This window comes from Pleurodeles waltl, chromosome 10, assembly GCF_031143425.1.
Source record: "Pleurodeles waltl isolate 20211129_DDA chromosome 10, aPleWal1.hap1.20221129, whole genome shotgun sequence".
NCBI lineage: Eukaryota > Metazoa > Chordata > Amphibia > Caudata > Salamandridae > Pleurodeles > Pleurodeles waltl.
In genome coordinates, this window is record NC_090449.1 from 1,081,740,080 (window position 1) to 1,081,763,439 (window position 23,360).

General features: G+C 47.7%; 1 protein-coding gene across 1 annotated transcript in view; it reads left to right on the plus strand.

Annotated features, from left to right (window-relative positions):
* Window positions 1-22,374, plus strand: part of LOC138262488 (vomeronasal type-2 receptor 26-like) — a 376,030-nt gene extending 353,656 nt beyond the window's left edge. Inside the window, exon 6 of the mRNA XM_069212381.1 lies at window positions 21,467-22,374. Coding sequence (XP_069068482.1) covers window positions 21,467-22,374 — 908 coding nt within the window. The remainder of the gene's footprint in view (window positions 1-21,466) is intronic.
* Window positions 22,375-23,360: the final 986 nt, after the last annotated feature.

Sequence of the window (23,360 nt, forward strand, 5' to 3'; positions counted from 1 at the left end):
GAGTAAGTCGACATGGCACTCCCCTCAGGGTGCCATGCCAGCCTCTCACTGCCTATGCAGTATAGGTAAGACACCCCTCTAGCAGGCCTTACAGCCCTAAGGCAGGGTGCACTATACCATAGGTGAGGGTACCAGTGCATGAGCATGGTACCCCTACAGTGTCTAAACAAAACCTTAGACATTGTAAGTGCAGGGTAGCCATAAGAGTATATGGTCTGGGAGTCTGTCAAACACGAACTCCACAGCACCATAATGGCTACACTGAAAACTGGGAAGTTTGGTATCAAACTTCTCAGCACAATAAATGCACACTGATGCCAGTGTACATTTTATTGTAAAATACACCACAGAGGGCACCTTAGAGGTGCCCCCTGAAACTTAACCGACTATCTGTGTAGGCTGACTAGTTTTAGCAGCCTGCCACAAACCGAGACATGTTGCTGGCCCCATGGGGAGAGTGCCTTTGTCACTCTGAGGCCAGTAACAAAGCCTGCACTGGGTGGAGATGCTAACACCTCCCCCAGGCAGGAATTGTCACACCTGGCGGTGAGCCTCAAAGGCTCACCTCCTTTGTGCCAACCCAGCAGGACACTCCAGCTAGTGGAGTTGCCCGCCCCCTCCGGCCAGGCCCCACTTTTGGCGGCAAGGCCGGAGAAAATAATGAGAAAAACAAGGAGGAGTCACTGGCCAGTCAGGACAGCCCCTAAGGTGTCCTGAGCTGAGGTGACTCTGACTTTTAGAAACCCTCCATCTTGCAGATGGAGGATTCCCCCAATAGGGTTAGGATTGTGACCCCCTCCCCTTGGGAGGAGGCACAAAGAGGGTGTACCCACCCTCAGGGCTAGTAGCCATTGGCTACTAACCCCCCAGACCTAAACACGCCCTTAAATTTAGTATTTAAGGGCTACCCTGAACCCTAGAAAATTAGATTCCTGCAACTACAAGAAGAAGGACTGCCTAGCTGAAAAACCCCTGCAGAGGAAGACCAGAAGACGACAACTGCCTTGGCTCCAGAAACTCACCGGCCTGTCTCCTGCCTTCCAAAGATCCTGCTCCAGCGACGCCTTCCAAAGGGACCAGCGACCTCGACATCCTCTGAGGACTGCCCCTGCTTCGAAAAGACAAGAAACTCCCGAGGACAGCGGACCTGCTCCAAAGAAAAGCTGCAACTTTGTTTCCAGCAGCTTTAAAGAACCCTGCAAGCTCCCCGCAAAAGGCGTGAGACTTGCAACACTGCACCCGGCGACCCCGACTCGGTTGGTGGCGATCCAACACCTCAGGAGGGACCCCAGGACTACTCTAAGACTGTGAGTACAAAAACCTGTCCCCCCTGAGCCCCCACAGCGCCGCCTGCAGAGGGAATCCCGAGGCTTCCCCTGACCGCGACTCTTTGAACCTAAAGTCCCGACGCCTGGGAGAGACCCTGCACCCGCAGCCCCCAGGACCTGAGGGACCGGACTTTCACTGGAGAAGTGACCCCCAGGAGTCCCTCTCCCTTGCCCAGGTGGAGGTTTCCCCGAGGAACCCCCCCCTTGCCTGCCTGCAGCGCTGAAGAGATCCCGAGATCTCTCATAGACTAACATTGCGAACCCGACGCTTGTTTCTACACTGCACCCGGCCGCCCCCGCGCCGCTGAGGGTGAAATTTCTGTGTGGACTTGTGTCCCCCCCGGTGCCCTACAAAACCCCCCTGGTCTGCCCTCCGAAGACGCGGGTACTTACCTGCAAGCAGACCGGAACCGGGGCACCCCCTTCTCTCCATTCTAGCCTATGTGTTTTGGGCACCACTTTGAACTCTGCACCTGACCGGCCCTGAGCTGCTGGTGTGGTGACCTTGGGGTTGCTCTGAACCCCCAACGGTGGGCTACCTTGGACCAAGAACTAAGCCCTGTAAGTGCCTTACTTACCTGGTTAACCTAACAAATACTTACCTCCCCTAGGAACTGTGAAAATTGCACTAAGTGTCCACTTTTAAAACAGCTATTTGTCAATAACTTGAAAAGTATACATGCAATTTTGATGATTTGAAGTTCCTAAAGTACTTACCTGCAATACCTTTCGAATGAGCTATTACATGTAGAATTTGAACCTGTGGTTCTTAAAATAAACTAAGAAAAGATATTTTTCTATATAAAAACCTATTGGCTGGATTTGTCTCTGAGTGTGTGTACCTCATTTATTGTCTAGGTGTATGTACAACAAATGCTTAACACTACTCCTTGGATAAGCCTACTGCTCGACCACACTACCACAAAATAGAGCATTAGTATTATCTATTTTTACCACTATTTTACCTCTAAGGGGAACCCTTGGACTCTGTGCATGCTATTCCTTACTTTGAAATAGCACATACAGAGCCAACTTCCTACACATTGCTTTTGCAGCTCCTGGCTGGCCTGAAGGTTTTTACTGGCCTTTTTCCTGCACACAGCCATTCTTAATCTTAGGCCAAGTACATAATCCACAGTGTTTTTTTTAAGAGCTTTTAAAGGTTGTTCACAACCCTCCTTAACAAGTACAAGGGGACCTCTCACAGGGTGCCCAAAGAGGAGTTCAAAGGGGCCAAAGCCCACTCCTTTTTGGGGTACCTCCCTCTAAGCTAAAAAGGAGGCAAGGTAACAGGACAGGGAATCCCATTATCATACCTTTGAGAGTTTTATTAAACCTCTCAACCAGACCATTTGTTTGTGGGTGGGAAGGGGTGGTGAACTTGTAGGTAACACCACACTCCTTCCACATTGCTTTTAGGTATTCAGACTTAAAGTTGCTACCTCTGTCTGACACCACTTCCGTAGGGAAACCCACTCTGGAAAAGATTCCCAGGAGGGCCTTTGCCACTGCAGGAGCTGTAGTGGTCCTGAAGGGGATGGCTTCAGGATATCTTGTGGCATGGCCCACTATCCCCAAGTTAAATCTATTGCCTGAAGCTGTTGGAGGGTCAAGGGGGGCAACTATGTCAACTCCTACCCTGTCAAAGGACACCCCAACCACTGGTAGTGGAATTAGAGGGGCCTTTGGAGTGCCACCAGTCTTGCCACTGGCTTGGCAGGTCACACAAGATTTACAAAAGTCTTTGTTGTCCTCTGACATATGAGGCCAGTGAAACAAGGGGACAAGTCTTTCCCAAGTTTTCATCTGGCCCAAATGCCAAGCCAAAAGAATGTCATGAGCCAGGGTGAGAAGAAACTCTGTACTGCAAGGGAATGCCCAATCTCCTGGCAGCTCCAAGTTTAGGGTCCCTTGACTCTGTGTACAAGAGGTTGTCTTCCCAGTACACCCTATGGCTATTACTGACATCCCCATTTTGCTGTTTGATAGCTTGCTGTCTCAGACCCTCTAATGTGGGACAGGTTTGCTGTGCCACACTCAGCTCTTTCCTGGCAGGTCCCCCTGCACCCAAAAGCTCAGCAGTGTCTGCTGCCATCTCCTCTGGTGTAGGTTCTGCAGAGGGAGAGGATTCCTCTTCCTCAAAAGGGGAATCATCTGTAGAGGGTGGGACAGTGGGTAGGGATTTACCCTTGCTACCCCTAGCTTTAGAGAGCACTTGGTCCATTGTTCCAGGATCCAAGTCACCCTGTCCTTTTTACTTTTTGGCCTGAGCCTTTGTCAAAGCAAAAAAATGCCCAGGAATACCCAGCACTGCTGCATGATCCTCCAACTCCACTTCTGCCCAAGCTGATGTTTTCAATCATTCCCTAGTAGGCAATCTACAGGTAATTCAGTGGCTACCACAACTTTCTTTGGACCAGTAAACCCCCCCAGTTGAGAATCACAACAGCTATGGGATGGCTAAGAGTGTTGTTATGAGCGTCTGTCACTTGGTACTGCTGACCAAGTAGGTGTTGATCAGGGTGGACCAGTTTTTCTATCACCATAGTTACACTGGCTATTGTGTCCCTGTAGGCCTCAACCTCAACACCATTGATTAGGGGTAGTGGCTTGTACTTACCCATATTAAGGCGACAAGCAACCAAGGTGGCAACGTCAATGCCACCATCAGAGACTAAAACAGCCTCTGTGATCTCCCTAACAAGACCAACCCCAACTACACTGCCAATAGTGAGCCCAGCTACACCCTTGGATTGGCTATTAGTAGAAGATTTCCCACCACCACTGCTATTACGAGGGGCACTAGAGGTTGCAGTTGGGGTTGTGGTGGTGGGAGGTTTGGTGTTTTTCTTTGGACAAGTGGAATCACTTGCCCAATGGCCTTTGACTTTACACACATAACACCAAGGCATTTTCTGATTATTTGAAGAGGATTTGGACCCACCACCCCCAGAGGATTTTTGTGGGCCTGATGAAGACTCAGAGGCCCGTATTTATACTTTTTGACGCTAAACTGCGCTAACGCAGTTTAGCGTCAAAAAATTTGCGCCGGCTGACGCCATTCTGAAGCGCCATACGGGCGCCGTATTTATTGAATGGCGTTAGCCGGCGCTAGCAGACCGGCGCTGCCTGATGTGCGCGGAAAAAAAACACGTACACCAGGCAGCACCGGCGTAGGGGAAAATGGCGTTAGGGGGTCTTAAATGGGGCAAGTCAGGTTGAGGCAAAAAAATCACCTCAACCCGATTTGCGCCATTTTTTTACGACGCACAGGTGCCATTAACATGACTCCTGTCTTAGTAAAGACAGGAGTCATGCCCCCTTGCCCAATGGCCATGCCCAGGGGACTTCTGTCCACTGGGCATGGTCATTGGGCATAGTGGCATGTAGGTGGGCACAAATCAGGCCCCCCTATGCCAAAAAAAAAAAAATAATACTTACCTCAACTTACCTGAATGTCCCTGGGGTGGGTCCCTCCATCCTTGGGTGTCCTCCTGGGGTGGCCAAGGGTGGCAGGGGGGGTCCCTGGGGGCAGGGGAGGGCACCTGTGGGCTCATTCTGAGCCCACAGGTCCCTTAACGCCTGCCCTGACCCAGGCGTTAAAATCAGGCGCAAATGCGGTTTTTTTTGACCCGCCCACTCCCGGGCGTCATTTTTGCCCGGGAGTATAAATACGACGCATTTGCGTCGGAGTCATTTTTTTAGACGGGAACACCTACCTTGCATCTCATTAACGCAAGGAAGGCGTTCACGCTAAAAAATGACGCTAACTCCTAAGACTTTGGCGCTAGACACGTCTAACGCCAAAGTATAAATATGGCGTTAGTTTTGCGTCGAATTTGCGTCGCAAAAAACGACGCAAATTCGGCGCAAACGGAGTATAAATACGGGCCAGAATGTTTACTTTTGTCCCCACCCTTCTCAGAAGACTTACTATCCTTCTTCTTGCCATCCTTGTCACCCCCTGTATTAACTTTTCTGTTCACCCTTGTTCTGACCCATTTTTCTGCCTTCTTTCTTGGGGAGAGGTCAGATCAGAGTCCACTAGGTACTGGTGCAACAAGTCAGACACACAATTTTTAAGAATATGCTCTCTTAGAATAAGATTATACATGCTTTCATAGTCAGAAACTTTACTGCCATGCAACCAACCTTCTAAGGCCTTCACTGAACAGTCCACAAAATCTGTCCAGTCTTGAGAGGAATCTATTCTGGTGTCTTTGAACTTAATCCTGTATTGTTCAGTGGTTAAGCCAAATCCATCCAAGAGTGCATCCTTCAAAACTTTTATAATTATTGCCATCACTTTCTCTGACAGTAAGGAGCCTATCCCTACCCTTTCCAGTGAAAGATAGCCACAAGATAGCAGCCCACTGCCTTTGAGGGACCAACTACACCAATCAGGCCCTCTCAAGAGCAGCAAACCACTTATTAATGTCATCCCCCTCCTTGTAAGGGGGGACTATCTTATGCAGATTCCTGGAATCTTGCTCTCTAACAGGATTGCTATCAGAAATACTTCTGCTGCCACCATGGGGAACTAACCACAATGTCTGTCTTTCCCTCTCTATGTCTAGGGATTCCCTGTCTAAGGCCAGCTGCTGCTGTTTAAACTTCATTCTGGTCTCTTCCAACCTCACCTTTCTGAGTTCCCTTTCCATTAAGTTATCCTCAGGGTGGGAGGCTTGGGAATGTTTGGACACAGAGGAGATTTGGGAATTTGCAGAGGGAGACCTGTCCCTAATTGGCTGGACCCTAGTAACCTGGCCTCTAGTAGTGAAAGATGCCCTACTGATGTGTGACTCTCTAACACTACCAGTGTCACTAGGTGGGCTGCTAGGGGGCAGGACTTTGTAAGAACCCTCCCCAGCATCTTCAGGGAACTCCTCTGAGTCTGGCTGGGAAGCCTCTAATTTTTCTACCCTTTCCTGATATGGGCCAGACTGGTTCTGGTCATCCTCAATGAGCAGGTTAAAGAGAAACTCTTTTGTTGGATTCCTACCTATACTTAAACCTCTATCCAGGCCGAGACCCCTCAAACTTTTATAGTTTAAACTTTCATAAGTTGCCTGAACAACTTTGGAAGTAGCCTCTACTGTAGACATGATAGAAAACGATTTAAGACAGAGAGAGAAAAAGATTCAGAACTTTTGAAAGTACAGAGAAAAAACATTTTCAAACTTTTACAAAACTTTTGAAGGTTTTCAGAAATTTTCAGAAACTTAGTTAAAAGTTTTAGAGTAGGAAAGTAAACTGTTTTGGTTAATTCTACATATACTGAATTATTTGGTATAAGATTTTCTTATGAAAAGCACCAAATGACAAAGTGGTAAAGCAGTTACAAGTACTTATCCCACCGCTGCACCACCAATGTAGGAGTCTGGCCTGACTGATAGTGGGTACCTTGTGGTACTTACACCCTGTGCCAGGTCCAGTTATCCCTTATCAGTAGAATAGAGGTGTTTCTAGCAGCTTGGGCTCATAGAAGGTAGCTATGGCAAAGCAGCTTAGGCTGAACTAGGAGACATGAAAAGCTCCTACTAGACCACTTATATGGGAGATAGTAGAGGGTCGCTGGGATTGTGAGAAAACAGTAAGGGTGTCCAAAATACCCCACCCAAGACCCTAGAAAGTAGGAGTAAAGTTACCCTACTACCCCAGTGGAGGAGGCTGGACTGGCTTGTAGTGAGTACCAAGGGGTACTTACACCTTGCACCAGGCCCAGGTATCCCTCATTAGTGTATAGGGTGTCTAGCAGCTTAGGCTGATAGATAATGGTAGCTTAGCAGAGCAGCTTAGGCTGAACTAGGAGACGAGTGAAGCTCCTACACTACCACTAGTGTCACTTGCACAATATCATAAGAAAACACAATACACAGATATACTAAAAATAAAGGTACTTTATTTTTATGACAATATGCCAAAGTATCTCAGAGTGTACCCTCAGTATGAGGATAGCAAATATACACAAGATATATGTACACAATACCAAAAATATGCAGTATAGTCTTAGAAAACAGTGCAAACAATGTATAGTTACAATAGGATGCAATGGGGACACATAGGGATAGGGACAACACAAACCATATACTCCAAAAGTGGAATGCGAACCACGAATGGACCCCAAACCTATGTGACCTTGTAGAGGGTCGCTGGGAATATTAGAAAATAGTAAGGGTTAGAACAATAGCCCACCCAAAGACCCTGAAAAGTGAGTGCAAAGTGCACTAAAGTTCCCCAAAGGACAAAGAAGTTGTGATAGGGGAATTCTGCAGGAAAGACACAAACCAGCAATGCAACAACAATAGATTTCCAAACGAGGGTACCTGTGGAACAAGGGGACCAAGTCCAAAAGTCACACGCAAGTCGGAGATGGGCAGATGCCCAAGAAATGCCAACGGTGGGTGCAAAGAAGCTGCTACTGGACAGTAGAAGCTTAGGATTCTGCAGGAACGACAAGGGCTAGAAACTTCCGCTTTGGAGGACGGATCCCCCATGCCGTGGAGAGTCGTGCAGAAGTGTTTTCCTGTGTAAATACAGCCAACAAGCCTTGCTAGCTGCAAATCGTGTGGTAAAGGTTTTTGTGTGCTGCTGTAGCCCAGGAGGGACCAGGATGTCGCCAATTACGTCTGGGGACAGAGGAGGCATGGAGCAAGACAAAGAGCCCTCTCAAAAGCAGGCAGCACATGCAGAAGTGCCGGAACAGGCACTTCGAAGAAGAGTGAAACAGTGCTCACCCGAAGTTGCACAAAGGAGTCCCACGCCGCCGGAGGACAACTTAGAAAGTCGTGCAATGCAGGTTAGAGTGCCGTGGACCCTGGCTTGTTTGTGCACAAAGGATTTCCACCGGAAGTGCACAGAGGCCGGAGTAGCTGCAAAAGACGTGGTTCCCAGCAATGCAGTCTGGCGTGGGGAGGCAAGGACTTACCTCCACCAAACTTGGACTGAAGAGTCACTGGACTGTGGGAGTTACTTGGACAGAGTTGCTGGAATCAAGGGACCTCGCTCGTCGTGCTGAGAGGAGACCCAGAGTACCGGTAATGCAGTTCTTTGGTGCCAGAGGTAGCAGGGGGAAGATTCCGTCAACCCATGGGAGATTTTTTCAGAGCTTCTAGTGCAGAGAGGAGGCAGACTACCCCCACAGCATGCACCACCAGGAAAACAGTCGAGAAGGCGGCAGGATCAGCGTTACAGAGTTGCAGTAGTCGTCTTTGCTACTTTGTTACAGTTTTGCAGGCTTCCAGCGCGGTCAGCAGTCGATTCCTTGGCAGAAGGTGAAGAGAGAGATGCAGAGGAACTCTGATGAGCTCTTGCATTCGTTATCTAAGGAATCCCCAGAGACAGAGACCCTAAACAGCCAGAAAAGAGGGTTTGGCTACCTAGGAGAGAGGATAGGCTAGCAACACCTGAAGGAGCCTATCAGAAGGAGTCTCTGACGTCACCTGGTGGCACTGGCCACTCAGAGCAGTCCAGTGCGCCAGCAGCACCTCTGTTTCCAAGATGGCAGAGGTCTGGAGCACACTGGAGGAGCTCTGGACACCTCCTAGGGGAGGTGCAGGTCAGGGGAGTGGTCACTCCTCTTTCCTTTGTCCAGTTTCGCGCCAGAGCAGGGCTAAGGGGTTCCTGAACCGGTGTAGACTGGCTTATGCAGAAATGGGCACCAAATGTGCCCATGAAAGCATTTCCAGAGGCTGGGGGAGGATACTCCTCCCCTGCCTTCACACCATTTTCCAAAGCGAGAGGGTGTAACACCCTCTCTCAGAGGAAGTCCTTTGTTCTGCCATCCTGGGATAAGCCTGGCTGGACCCCAGGAGGGCAGAAACCTGTCTGAGGGGTTGGCAGCAGCAGCAGCTGCAGTGAAACACCTGAAAAGGCAGTTTGGCAGTACCCGGGTCTGAGCTACAGACCCGTGGGATCATGGGATTGTACCAACAATGCCAGGATGGCATAGAGGGGGCAATTCCATGATCTTAGACATGTTACATGGCCATATTCGGAGTTACCATTTGAAGCTACACATAGGTAGTGACCTATGTGTAGTGCATGCGTGTAATGGTGTCCCCGCACTCACAAAGTCCGGGGAATTTGCCCTGAACGATGTGGGGGCACTCTGGCTAGTGCCAGGGTGCCCTCACACTAAGTAACTTAGCACCCAACCTTTACTAAGTAAAGGTTAGACATATAGGTGACTTATAAGTTACATAAGTGCAGTGAAAATGGCTGTGAAATAACGTGGACGTTATTTCACTCAGGCTGCAGTGGCAGGCCTGTGTAATATTTGTCAGAGCTCCCTATGGGTGGCAAAAGAAGTGCTGCAGCCCATAGGGATCTCCTGGAACCCCAATACCCTGGGTACCTCAGTACTGTGAGAAGGTAGCCTCTTTCTAGCCTTGTTACCCCCACTTTTGGCCTGTTTGTGAGTGTATGTCAGGGTGTTTGTCACTGTTTTCACTGTCTCACTGAGATCCTGATAGCCAGGCCTCTGTGCTCATAGTGAAAACACTATGTTTTCAGTATGTTTGTTATGTGTCACTGGGATCCTGCTGGTCAGGGCCCCAGTGCTCATAGGTTTGTGGCCTATATGTATGTGTCACTGGGACCCTGTCACACAGGGCCCCAGTGCTCATAGGTGTGCATGTATATGTTCCCTGTGTGGTGCCTAACTGTCTCACTGAGGCTCTGCTAACCAGAACCTCAGTGGTTATGCTCTCTCATTACTTTCAAATTGTCACTAACAGGCTAGTGACCAATTTTACCAATTTACATTGGCTTACTGGAACACCCTTATAATTCCCTAGTATATGGTACTGAGGTACCCAGGGTATTGGGGTTCCAGGAGATCCCTATGGGCTGCAGCATTTCTTTTGCCACCCATAGGGAGCTCTGACAATTCCTACACAGGCCTGCCACTGCAGCCTGAGTGAAATAACGTCCACGTTATTTCACAGCCATTTTACACTGCACTTAAGTAACTTATAAGTCACCTATATGTCTAACCTTTACCTGGTAAAGGTTAGGTGCAAAGTTACTTAGTGTGAGGGCACCCTGGCACTAGCCAAGGTGCCCCCACATTGTTCAGAGCCAATTCCTGAACTTTGTGAGTGCGGGGACACGATTACACGCGTGCACTACATATAGGTCACTACCTATATGTAGCTTCACAATGGTAACTCCGAATATGGCCATGTAACATGTCTATGATCATGGAATTGCCCCCTCTATGCCAGCCTGGCATAGTTGGCACAATCCCATGATCCCAGTGGTCTGTAGCACAGACCCTGGTACTGCCAAACTGCCTTTCCTGGGGTTTCACTGCAGCTGCTGCTGCTGCTGCTGCCAACCCCTCAGACAGGCATCTGCCCTCATGGGGTCCAGCCAGGCCTGGCCCAGGATGGCAGAACAAAGAACTTCCTCTGAGAGAGGGTGTGACACCCTCTCCCTTTGGAAAATGGTGTGAAGGCAGGGGAGGAGTAGCCTCCCCCAGCCTCTGGAAATGCTTTGTTGGGCACAGAGGTGCCCAATTCTGCATAAGCCAGTCTACACCGGTTCAGGGGACCCCTTAGCCCTGCTCTGGCGCGAAACTGGACAAAGGAAAGGGGAGTGACCACTCCCCTGAACTGCACCTCCCCTGGGAGGTGTCCAGAGCTCCTCCAGTGTGCTCCAGACCTCTGCCATCTTGGAAACAGAGGTGCTGCTGGCACACTGGACTGCTCTGAGTGGCCAGTGCCACCAGGTGACGTCAGAGACTCCTTGTGATAGGCTCCTTCAGGTGTTGCTAGCCTATCCTCTCTCCTAGGTAGCCAAACCCTCTTTTCTGGCTATTTAGGGTCTCTGTCTCTGGGGAAACTTTAGATAACGAATGCAAGAGCTCATCCGAGTTCCTCTGCATCTCTCTCTTCACCTTCTGATAAGGAAACGACTGCTGACCGCGCTGGAAGCCTGCAAACCTGCAACATAGTAGCAAAGACGACTACTGCAACTCTGTAACGCTGATCCTGCCGCCTTCTCGACTGTTTTCCTGCTTGTGCATGCTGTGGGGGTAGCCTGCCTCCTCTCTGCACCAGAAGCTCCGAAGAAATCTCCTGTGGGTCGACGGAATCTTCCCCCTGCAACCGCAGGCACCAAAAAGCTGCATCACCGGTCCCTTCGGTCTCCTCTCAGCACGACGAGCGAGGTCCCTCGAATCCAGCGACTCTGTCCAAGTGACCCCCACAGTCCAGTGACTCTTCAGCCCAAGTTTGGTGGAGGTAAGTCCTTGCCTCACCTCGCTGGGCTGCATTGCTGGGAACCGCGACTTTGAAGCTACTCCGGCCCCTGTGCACTTCCGGCGGAAATCCTTTGTGCACAGCCAAGCCTGGGTCCACGGCACTCTAACCTGCATTGCACGACTTTCTAAGTTGGTCTCCGGCGACGTGGGACTCCTTTGTGCAACTTCGGCGAGCACCGTTTCACACATCCTTGTAGTGCCTGTTTCTGGCACTTCTCCGGGTGCTACCTGCTTCAGTGAAGGCTCTTTATCTTGATCGACGTCCCCTCTCTCTTCAGGTCCAATTTGCGACCTCCTGGTTCCTCCTGGGCCCCAGCAGCGTCCAAAAACGCCAAACGCACGATTTGCATCTAGCAAGCCTTGTTGGCGTCCTTTCGGCGGGAAAACACTTCTGCACGACTCCCCACGGCGAGAGGGATCCGTCCATCAAAGGGGAAGTCTCTAGCCCTTTTCGTTTCTGCAGAAACCTCAGCTTCTTCTGTCCAGTCGAAGCTTCTTTGCACCCGCAGCTGGCATTTCCTGGGCATCTGCCCATCTCCGAATAACTTGAGACTTTTGGACTTGGTCCCCTTGTTCCACAGGTACCCTAGATTGGAAATCCACAGTTGTTGCATTGCTGGTTTGTGTCTTTCCTGCATTATTCCTCTAACACGACTTCTTTGTCCTTAGGGGAACTTTAGTGCACTTTGCACTCACTTTTCAGGGTCTTGGGGAGTGTTATTTTTCTAACTCTCACTATTTTCTAATAGTCCCAGCGACCCTCTACAAGGTCACATAGGTTTGGGGTCCATTCGTGGTTCGCATTCCACTTTTGGAGTATATGGTTTGTGTTGCCCCTATCCCTATGTTTCCCCATTGCATCCTATTGTAGCTATACATTGTTTGCATTGTTTTCTAAGACTATACTGCATATTTTTGCTATTGTGTATATATATCTTGTGTATATTTCCTATCCTCTCACTGAGGGTACACTCTAAGATACTTTGGCATATTGTCATAAAAATAAAGTACCTTTATTTTTAGTATAACTGTGTATTGTGTTTTCTTATGATATTGTGCATATGACACTAAGTGGTACTGTAGTAGCTTCACACGTCTCCTAGTTCAGCCTAAGCTGCTCTGCTAAGCTACCATTATCTATCAGCCTAAGCTGCTAGACACCCTATACACTAATAAGGGATAACTGGGCCTGGTGCAAGGTGCAAGTACCCCTTGGTACACACTACAAGCCAGTCCAGCCTCCTACATTGGTTGTGCAGTGGTGGGATAAGTGCTTGAGACTACTTACCACTCTTGTCATTGTACTTTTCATAAGAGAAAAATATACAAAACAAGGTCAGTGTATATACACATAGCCAAAAAGTTTTGCATTTCCTCTTTTCACTCTTTTCTAAGTGCTGAAAAGTACTCCTAAACTTTCAAAAAGTTCTTAAAAGTTTAAAAAGTTTTTTTTCTGTCTTTCCAAAAAGTTCTGAAAACTTTTTTCTCTTTTTCTATCACTTTAACTCTCTCTAAAAAATGTCTGGCACAGGCCAAAGTGTTGATCTGTCCAAACGTGCATATGACAACCTTAGCTGGAAAAGAGCAAGGAGTCTCTGTATAGAGAGAGGTTTGAGTGTAGGGAAGAATCCTTCCTTGGAACTGTTACTTAACATGCTTAGAGAACAGGATAAGGCCATAGGTGCCCCATCTGTTGAAAAAGTACCTAATAGATCTCAATCTGATTCAGGGACTCCCCCAGGAAAAGATTCAGGAAAGAAACTTCCTAGCCTGCCCATTACTAGACAATCTAGCATAGATGGTAATGATGATGAGCCACACCATATAAATAGTGTTGTCTCACATCATAGCAAAAGCATTTATTCTCACCATACTGGTAGTAATGTTTCTGTAAACCAAGCTGTTAGGGTGGCTTCTGTAAGGGACAGGTCTCCTTCTGTTCATTCCCATCATAGCTCTGTTTCTAGAAATGTCCCTCCCACCAACCCTGATGACAGAATGTTAGAGAGGGAACTCAATAAGTTGAGGGTGGAACAAACCAGACTGAAGCTTAAAAAGCAACAGCTGGATTTGGATAGACAGTCTTTTGAATTAGAGAAGGAAAGACAGAAGTTGGGTTTAGATACCCATGGTGGCAGCAGCAGTATTCCCCATAGTCATCCTGCAAAAGAGCATGATTCAAGGAATCTGCACAAGATAGTTCCCCCTTATAAGGAGGGGGATGACCTTAACAAGTGGTTTGCTGCACTTGAGAGGGCCTGTGTTGTACAGGATGTCCCTCAAAGGCAGTGGGCTGCTATCCTATGGCTATCATTTAGTGGAAAAGGTAGGGATAGGCTCCTTACTGTGAAAGAAAATGATGCTAATAATTTCCAAGTTCTTAAGAATGCACTCCTGGATGGTTATGGCTTAACCACTGAACAGTACAGGATAAAGTTCAGAGAGACCAAAAAGGAGTCTTCACAAGACTGGGTTGATTTCATTGACCATTCAGTGAAGGCCTTGGAAGGGTGGTTACATGGCAGTAAAGTTACTGATTATGAAAGCCTGTATAACACAATCCTGAGAGAGCATATACTTAATAATTGTGTGTCTGATTTGTTGCACCAGTACCTGGTAGACTCTGATCTGACCTCTCCCCAAGAATTGGGAAAGAAGGCAGACAAATGGGTCAGAACAAGGGTGAACAGAAAAGTTCATACAGGGGGTGACAAAGATGGCAATAAGAAGTAAGATGGTGAAAAATCTCAAGATAAGCATGGGGATAAGGGTAAAACCAAAGATCCCACTTCAAATCTTAAACACTCTTCAGAGGGTGGGGATAAAACTAATTCTTCCTCTTCTTCTCAACCTGCACACATTAAAAAGCCTTGGTGCTTTGTGTGTAAAAACAGAGGCCATAGGCCAGGGGATAAGTCCTGTCCAGGTAAACCCCCTGAGCCTACCACCACTAATACATCAAGCTCTAGTGCCCCTAGCAGTAGTGGTACTGGTGGTGGGACTGCTGGCAACAGTCAAGCAAAGGGTGTAGTTGGGTTCACTTATGGGTCCATAGTGGAAACTGATGTAATCAGTCCCAAGACAGTTTCTGTCACACCTGGTGGCATTGGCCTTGCCACACTGGCTGCTTGTCCCCTTACAATGGATAAGTACAGGCAGACAGTTTCAATAAATGGTGTTGAGGCCTTGGCCTACAGGGACACAGGTGCCAGTTTCACTTTGGTGACTGAAAACCTAGTGCACCCTGATCAACACATCATTGGACAACAGTATAAGATTATTGATGTCCATAACTCCACTAAGTTTCTTCCCTTAGCTATAATTCAGTTTAGTTGGGGTGGAGTTACTGGCCCTAAGCAGGTGGTGGTATCACCTAGCTTACCTGTAGACTGTCTCTTAGGTAATGACCTAGAGGCCTCAGGTTGGGCTGATGTAGAGTTTTATGCCCATGCAGCCATGCTGGGCATCCCTGAGGAATTGTTCCCTCTCATTTCTACTGAAATGAAAAAGCAAAGGAGAGAAGGCCTGAAAACTCAGGAACCCTCTCCATCAACAGGTAAAAAGGGTATCACAGTATCCCCTAACCACCCTACCATTCAGGATACTATTCCTGTGGTGGGAGAAACCTCTCCTGGGGTGGCACCTGTTCCAAGGGAAGCATCAGCTGGCAAAGCTGGACTCCCTGAGGTGGAAGTACCTCTCTGTGGGATAACTAACATTGGTGAGAAAAACAGCACCATTTTAGTTAACATGGAGCATCCCTCCAACCCTCCCAGAGAAACTTTAGTGCAGAAACCCTGCACTACCTCACAACACTTAGGACAGCATCCCTGCCCTAGTGTGGAGCTCATAGGACAGCATCCCTGCCCTGCTCCAACTCAAGAGAAACAGCATCCCTGTTCTCTCTTCCAGCCAGATGGACAAAGTTTTTGCCCAGCTATGGCTTTTCTGAGACAGCATCCCTGTCTGGCATTTCCATCACTACAAATAGGTTCAGTGGACAATTCCCACTGCTCTAAACTAAAACTTACTGATAGAAACTCTGAAAATACATCTTCACATTGTTGCTTAGCTAAAAAACTTCAAACAGGGTGGTTTACATCCCCACAGGGAAGTAACCATATAGTGGATAATAAAGGGAGTAACCAGTCTATTGCAGAGCTACTCTCTACTTATCACCACTTAGACAATAAAGTCTCAACTGGCCAAGGTTAGCCTTATTGTCCTTCGTTTGGGGGGGGGGGTTGTGTGAGAAGGTAGCCTCTTTCTAGCCTTGTTACCCCCACTTTTGGCCTGTTTGTGAGTGTATGTCAGGGTGTTTGTCACTGTTTTCACTGTCTCACTGAGATCCTGATAGCCAGGCCTCGGTGCTCATAGTGAAAACACTATGTTTTCAGTATGTTTGTTATGTGTCACTGGGATCCTGCTGGTCAGGGCCCCAGTGCTCATAGTTTTGTGGCCTATATGTATGTGTCACTGGGACCCTGTCACACAGGGCCCCAGTGCTCATAGGTGTGCATGTATATGTTCCCTGTGTGGTGCCTAACTGTCTCACTGAGGCTCTGCTAACCAGAACCTCAGTGGTTATGCTCTCTCATTACTTTCAAATTGTCACTAACAGGCTAGTGACCAATTTTACCAATTTACATTGGCTTACTGGAACACCCTTATAATTCCCTAGTATATGGTACTGAGGTACCCAGGGTATTGGGGTTCCAGGAGATCCCTATGGGCTGCAGCATTTCTTTTGCCACCCATAGGGAGCTCTGACAATTCTTACACAGGCCTGCCACTGCAGCCTGAGTGAAATAACGTCCACGTTATTTCACAGCCATTTTACACTGCACTTAAGTAACTTATAAGTCACCTATATGTCTAACCTTTACCTGGTAAAGGTTAGGTGCAAAGTTACTTAGTGTGAGAGCACCCTGGCACTAGCCAAGGTGCCCCCACATTGTTCAGAGCCAATTCCTGAACTTTGTGAGTGCGGGGACACCATTACACGCGTGCACTACATATAGGGCACTACCTATATGTAGCTTCACAATGGTAACTCCGAATATGGCCATGTAACATGTCTATGATCATGGAATTGCCCCCTCTATGCCAGCCTGGCATAGTTGGCACAATCCCATGATCCCAGTGGTCTGTAGCACAGACCCTGGTACTGCCAAACTGCCCTTCCTGGGGTTTCACTGCAGCTGCTGCTGCTGCCAACCCCTCAGACAGGCATCTGCCCTCCTGGGGTCCAGCCAGGCCTGGCCCAGGATGGCAGAACAAAGAACTTCCTCTGAGAGAGGGTGTGACACCCTCTCCCTTTGGAAAATGGTGTGAAGGCAGGGGAGGAGTAGCCTCCCCCAGCCTCTGGAAATGCTTTGTTGGGCACAGATGTGCCCAATTCTGCATAAGCCAGTCTACACCGGTTCAGGGGACCCCTTAGCCCTGCTCTGGCGCGAAACTGGACAAAGGAAAGGGGAGTGACCACTCCCCCGACCTGCACCTCCCCTGGGAGGTGTCCAGAGCTCCTCCAGTGTGCTCCAGACCTCTGCCATCTTGGAAACAGAGGTGCTGCTGGCACACTGGACTGCTCTGAGTGGCCAGTGCCATCAGGTGACGTCAGAGACTCCTTGTGATAGGCTCCTTCAGGTGTTGCTAGCCTATCCTCTCTCCTAGGTAGCCAAACCCTCTTTTCTGGCTATTTAGGGTCTCTGTCTCTGGGGAAACTTTAGATAACGAATGCAAGAGCTCATCCGAGTTCCTCTGCATCTCTCTCTTCACCTTCTGATAAGGAAACGACTGCTGACCGCGCTGGAAGCCTGCAAACCTGCAACATAGTAGCAAAGACGACTACTGCAACTCTGTAACGCTGATCCTGCCGCCTTCTCGACTGTTTTCCTGCTTGTGCATGCTGTGGGGGTAGCCTGCCTCCTCTCTGCACCAGCTACTCCGGCCCCTGTGCACTTCCGGCGGAAATCCTTTGTGCACAGCCAAGCCTGGGTCCACGGCACTCTAACCTGCATTGCACGACTTTCTAAGTTGGTCTCCGGCGACGTGGGACTCCTTTGTGCAACTTCGGCGAGCACCGTTTCATGCATCATTGTAGTGCCTGTTTCTGGCACTTCTCCGGGTGCTACCTGCTTCAGTGAGGGCTCTTTGTCTTGCTCGACGTCCCCTCTCTCTTCAGGTCCAATTTGAGACCTCCTGGTCCCTCCTGGGCCCCAGCAGCGTCCAAAAACGCCAAACGCACGATTTGCGTCTAGCAAGGCTTGTTGGCGTCCTTTTGGCGGGAAAACACTTCTGCACGACTCTCCACGGCGAGAGGGATCCGTCCACCAAAGGGGAAGTCTCTAGCCCTTTTCGTTCCTGCAGAAACCTCAGCTTCTTCTGTCCAGTCGAAGCTTCTTTGCACCCGCAGCTGGCATTTCCTGGGCATCTGCCCATCTCCGACTTACTTGTGACTTTTGGACTTGGTCCCCTTGTTCCACAGGTACCCTAGATTGGAAATCCATAGTTGTTGCATTGCTGGTTTGTGTCTTTCCTGCATTATTCCTCTAACACGACTTCTTTGTCCTTAGGGGAACTTTAGTGCACTTTGCACTCACTTTTCAGGGTCTTGGGGAGGGTTATTTTTCTAACTCTCACTATTTTCTAATAGTCCCAGCGACCCTCTACAAGGTCACATAGGTTTGGGGTCCATTCGTGGTTCGCATTCCACTTTTGGAGTATATGGTTTGTGTTGCCCCTATCCCTATGTTTCCCCATTGCATCCTATTGTAGCTATACATTGTTTGCACTGTTTTCTAAGACTATACTGCATATTTTTGCTATTGTGTATATATATCTTGTGTATATTTCCTATCCTCTCACTGAGGGTACACTCTAAGATACTTTGGCATATTGTCATAAAAATAAAGTACCTTTATTTTTAGTATAACTGTGTATTGTGTTTTCTTATGATATTGTGCATATGACACTAAGTGGTACTGTAGTAGCTTCACACGTCTCCTAGTTCAGCCTAAGCTGCTCTGCTAAGCTACCATTATCTATCAGCCTAAGCTGCTAGACACCCTATACACTAATAAGGGATAACTGGGCCTGGTGCAAGGTGCAAGTACCCCTTGGTACACACTACAAGCCAGTCCAGCCTCCTACAAGTACCATATACTAGGGAATTATAAGGGTGTTCCAGTAAGCCAATGTAAATTGGTAAAATTGGTCACTAGCCTGTTAGTGACAATTTGAAAGAAATGAGAGAGCATAACCACTGAGGTTCTGGATAGCAGAGCCTCAGTGAGACAGTTAGTCACTACACAGGTAACACATTCAATGGTTTCCACTGCAGCTGCTGCTGCTCCCAACTCCTCAGACAGGTTTCAGCCCTCCTGGGGTCTGGGCAGCCCAGGCCCAGGAAGGCAGAACAAAGGAATTCCTCTGAGAGAGGGTTTTACACCCTCTCCCTTTGGAAATAGGTGTGAAGGGCTGGGGAAGAGTAGCCTCCACCAGCCTCTGGAAATGCTTTGATGGGCACAGATGGTGCCCATCTCTGCATAAGCCAGTCTACACCGGTTCAGGGATCCCCGAGCCCTGCTCTGGCGCGAAACTGGACAAAGGAAAGGGGAGTGACCACTCCCCTGACCTGCACCTCCCAGGGGAGGTGCCCAGAGCTTCTCCAGTGTGTCCCAGACTTCTGCCATCTTAGAGGTGTTGGGGCACAATGGACTGCTCGGAGTGGCCAGTGCCAGCAGGTGACATCAGAGACCCCCTCTGATAGGCTCTTACCTTTCTTGGTAGCCAAGCCTCCTTTCTTAGTAGCCAAACCTCCTTTTCTGTCTATTTAGGGTCTCTCCTCTGGGCTATTCCTCCGCTAACAAATGCAAGAGCTCACCAGAGTTCCTCTGGATCGACTGCTGACTGCTCCAGGATGCCTGCAAAACCGCAACAAAATAGCAAGACGACTACCAGCAATCTTGTAGCGCCTCATCCTGCCGGCTTTCTCGACTGTTTCCTGGTGAAGAAATCTCCTGTGTGTCGACGGAATCTTCCCCCTGCCAACGCAGGCACCAAACTTCTGCATCACCCTTCCTCTGAGTCCCCTCTCATCCTGATGAGCGTGGTCCCTGGAACACAGGCGCTGGGTCCAAGTGTCTTCCACAGTTCAGTGGTCCTTCTGTCCAATTTTGGAGGAGGTAAGTCCTTGCCTCCCCACACCAGACAGCAAACCTGTGTACTGCATGATTTGCAGCTGCTCCAGCTTCTGTGCACTTCTCCAAGGATTCCTTTGTGCACAGCCTAGCATGGGTCCCCAGCACTCCGTCCTGCAGTGCTCAACCTGCTGAGTTGGACTCCGACGTCGTGGGACCCTCTTTTGTGACTCCGGTTCACAAATCTTCAAAGTGCCTGTTCGGGTACTTCTGCTGGTGCTGCCTGCTTCTGTGAGGGCTCTCTGAGTTGCTGATTGCCTCCTCTGTCTCCTCCTCCGAGGGTCGACATCCTGGTCCTTCCTGGTCCCCAGCAGCACCTAAAATCCTCAACCGCGACTCTTGCAGTTAGCAAGGCTTGTTTGCGGTATTTCTGCCTGGAAACACTTCTGCAACATCCAGTACTCCTACTTTTCATGGTCTTGGGGTGGGGTATTTTGGACAACCTTACTGTTTTCTCACAGTCCCAGCGACCCTCTACAATCTCCCATAGGTCTGGGGTCCATTCGTGATTCGCATTCCACTTTTGGAGTACATGGTTTGTGTTGCCCCTAGACCTATGTTTGCCTATTGCATCCTATTGTGATTCTACATTGTTTGCACTACTTTTCTTACTGTTACTTACCTGTTTTGGGTTTGTGTACATATAATTTTTGTATATTACTTACCTCCTAAGTGAGGGTATCCTCTGAGATACTTTTGGCATATTGTCACTAAAATAAAGTACCTTTATTTTTAGTAACTCTGTGTATTGTGTTTTCTTATGATATTGTGCTATATGATATAAGTGGTATAGTAGGAGCTTTGCATGTCTCCTAGTTCAGCCTAAGCTGCTTTGCCATAGCTACCTCTATCAGCCTAAGCTGCTAGAAACACCTCTATTCTACTAAAAAGGGATAACTGGACCTGGCACAAGGTGTAAGTACCACAAGGTACCCACTATAAGCCAGACCAGCCTCCTACACGTTATAGTTAGGTTCTTAATTTACTCATACAAAACCATAGAAATTCAGCAGTTATAGTTAGAGTTCTTTCAAGTAACTATAACTCGCCCTAAGGTAACTATAATCCGCTCCCTCGCAATGCACTGCTAATTACCCCATTACAGCACTCATGACAACTTCTAGAACATCATTAAAAATATAAATGAAACAATAGCAAATTATTCAATATAAAAATTGAGCATAGCATCCCTGTAACCTTTGGTTTCTTCAGTGAATGTCCATGTTTTTTTAAATGCTTCTTCCTAACTATAACGTCCCTGTAACCTTTGTGTTTTCCTGTGAATACATATATAGACCAAAAGCCTAACTTTACTATGAGTAAAGTTAGACTTTTCATCTAAATTTACACTTTTGGTCCAAACTTGGACATTTGGTCTAAGTTTATCTTTGTGAATCAGTCCCTTAGACTTCAGGTCTGAACGTAGACTTCAGGTGTAAAGTTAGACTTCAGGTGTAAAGTTAGACTTTAGGTGTAAAGTTAGACCTTAGGTCTCAAGTTAGTATTCAGGTCTAAAGCTAAACTTTAGGTCTAATTTTACTTTTGTGAATCAGGCCCAAAATGTTAAATGTGTGCTTGGGCAGGTTAACTTGTAAACGGGCTCAACCTGATTTCCATTTCCTTTTGTTGAAGAACATTTTATAACAGTGAATTTTGTTCTCTTCATGCAGATATGAGAGACTGCATAGCGTGTCCTGATGACCAGTGGTCCAACGAGAAAAGAGTTGCCTGTATCCCACGCACTGTAGATTTTCTGTCTTATGAGGATCCATTGGCAGTGGCTTTGTCCTCCATTGCATGGTTCTTCTCAATACTGACTGCTGGAGTGTTGGGAATCTTTATTAAATTTCATAGTACGCCCCTGATAAAAGCTAATAACCGGGACCTTAGCTACATCCTCCTGCTCTCCCTTGTGTTGTCTTTCCTGTGCTCTCTTTTATTCATTGGACACCCTTTAAGGATGACTTGTCTCCTCCGGCAAACTGCCTTTGGGATAATTTTCACTATTGCTGTTTCTTGTATTCTAGCCAAAACCATCACAGTTATCATCGCCTTCAATGCTACAAAGCCGGGCAGCAAGCTGAGGAAGTGGGTGGGTCCCCAAGTGTCTAGATTCCTTGTGCTTCTCTGCTCAATGGGGGAGGTGGTGATCTGTACTGTGTGGCTCCTCTGTTCTGCCCCGTTCCCAGACATAGACACTAAATCAGAGACTGGGAAGATGATCTTACAGTGCAACGAGGGCTCTGTTGCTGCATTCTTTGCTGTTGTTGGTTATATGGGATTTTTAGCTCTTGTGAGTTTTGTTGTTGCCTCTATAGCAAGAAAGTTACCAGCTACTTTTAATGAGGCCCAGCTTATCACCTTCAGCATGCTGGTGTTCTGCAGCGTCTGGATCTCCTTTATTCCAGCGTACCTCAGCACCAAGGGCAAATACATAGTGGCCATGGAGATCTTCGCCATCTTGACCTCCTGCTGCGGACTACTGGGCTGTATCTTCATACCCAAAGTCTACATCATATTCCTTAGGCCTGAGCTCAACACAAAGGAATATCTAATGGGGAGAGAAGTGACCACCTAAGACTTATAACAGATTAGCATGATCTGTACCTGAGAAATATGTGAGGTTGAATGTGATAGAGCCCAGTGCAAAACTTGTTTAGAAATATGACTGATAGAGTTGTCAAGTTCTGATATTGGATCTAATAAAATACTTTCATACTATAGAAATGAAGCAACAATGTAGAAGGATGCTGCCAAAGCCCATGGAGTGGACCTCATCAATCAGTTTTGTAATAGACCACATGAACATAAAGGTGACCCAAACATAATCCCTGAAGATCTGATTGAAATTGCCCTCCAAGTCATATTAAATCTTCATTTGCCTTGAACCTAGTCACTAAATGTGACCTATGTTGCAGTGAATGTCGCGGGACACCTTCAACTTGCACACCTGTGTCCTGACATCATGACGTCAAGTTTTTAAACTGTTATATTGTTCTTAACCCTGATCTGAGAGAATTGAAACCACCCTCAAGTATTTAAAACTGTATTCATGATCTTTGGAATTTGTTTAATAAAGTATACATCCATCCATGATGCAGGCTTCTGACATCATCCCATGTGTCTTGAAATTGTCCCTTGTACTTAGTAATGTCTTCATGGCCATTTAAACTTTCTCTGTGAGTCTGGAATTGTTGTTGCTTGTTATCTTAGAAGATTTCTAATTCAAAGCCATTAAAAAGTCTAGAATGCAAGCAGCATGGTTTTTTTAGTATTTATTAAATGGCTATGGTATGTCACAGGGGTTGCTAAACATTGGTCTGCTAATGTCAGCTGGTATCTCATCCAGCAATCAACTGGGTCCTGGAGCATAGTTAACTGCCAGAGGCATAAAGGACACTTGACTTGTACTGTAATTGGAGTGAGAATTGATGTATGAATTTAGTGATGCAGGCAGGGTGTATATTTATTGTCTGACTGATTTACTGTTTCCCTCTCTGCATCCTGCACAAGAAAGTATAGAAAGAAATTGATGGATGAAATTGATCTGAGTCACTGGTAATT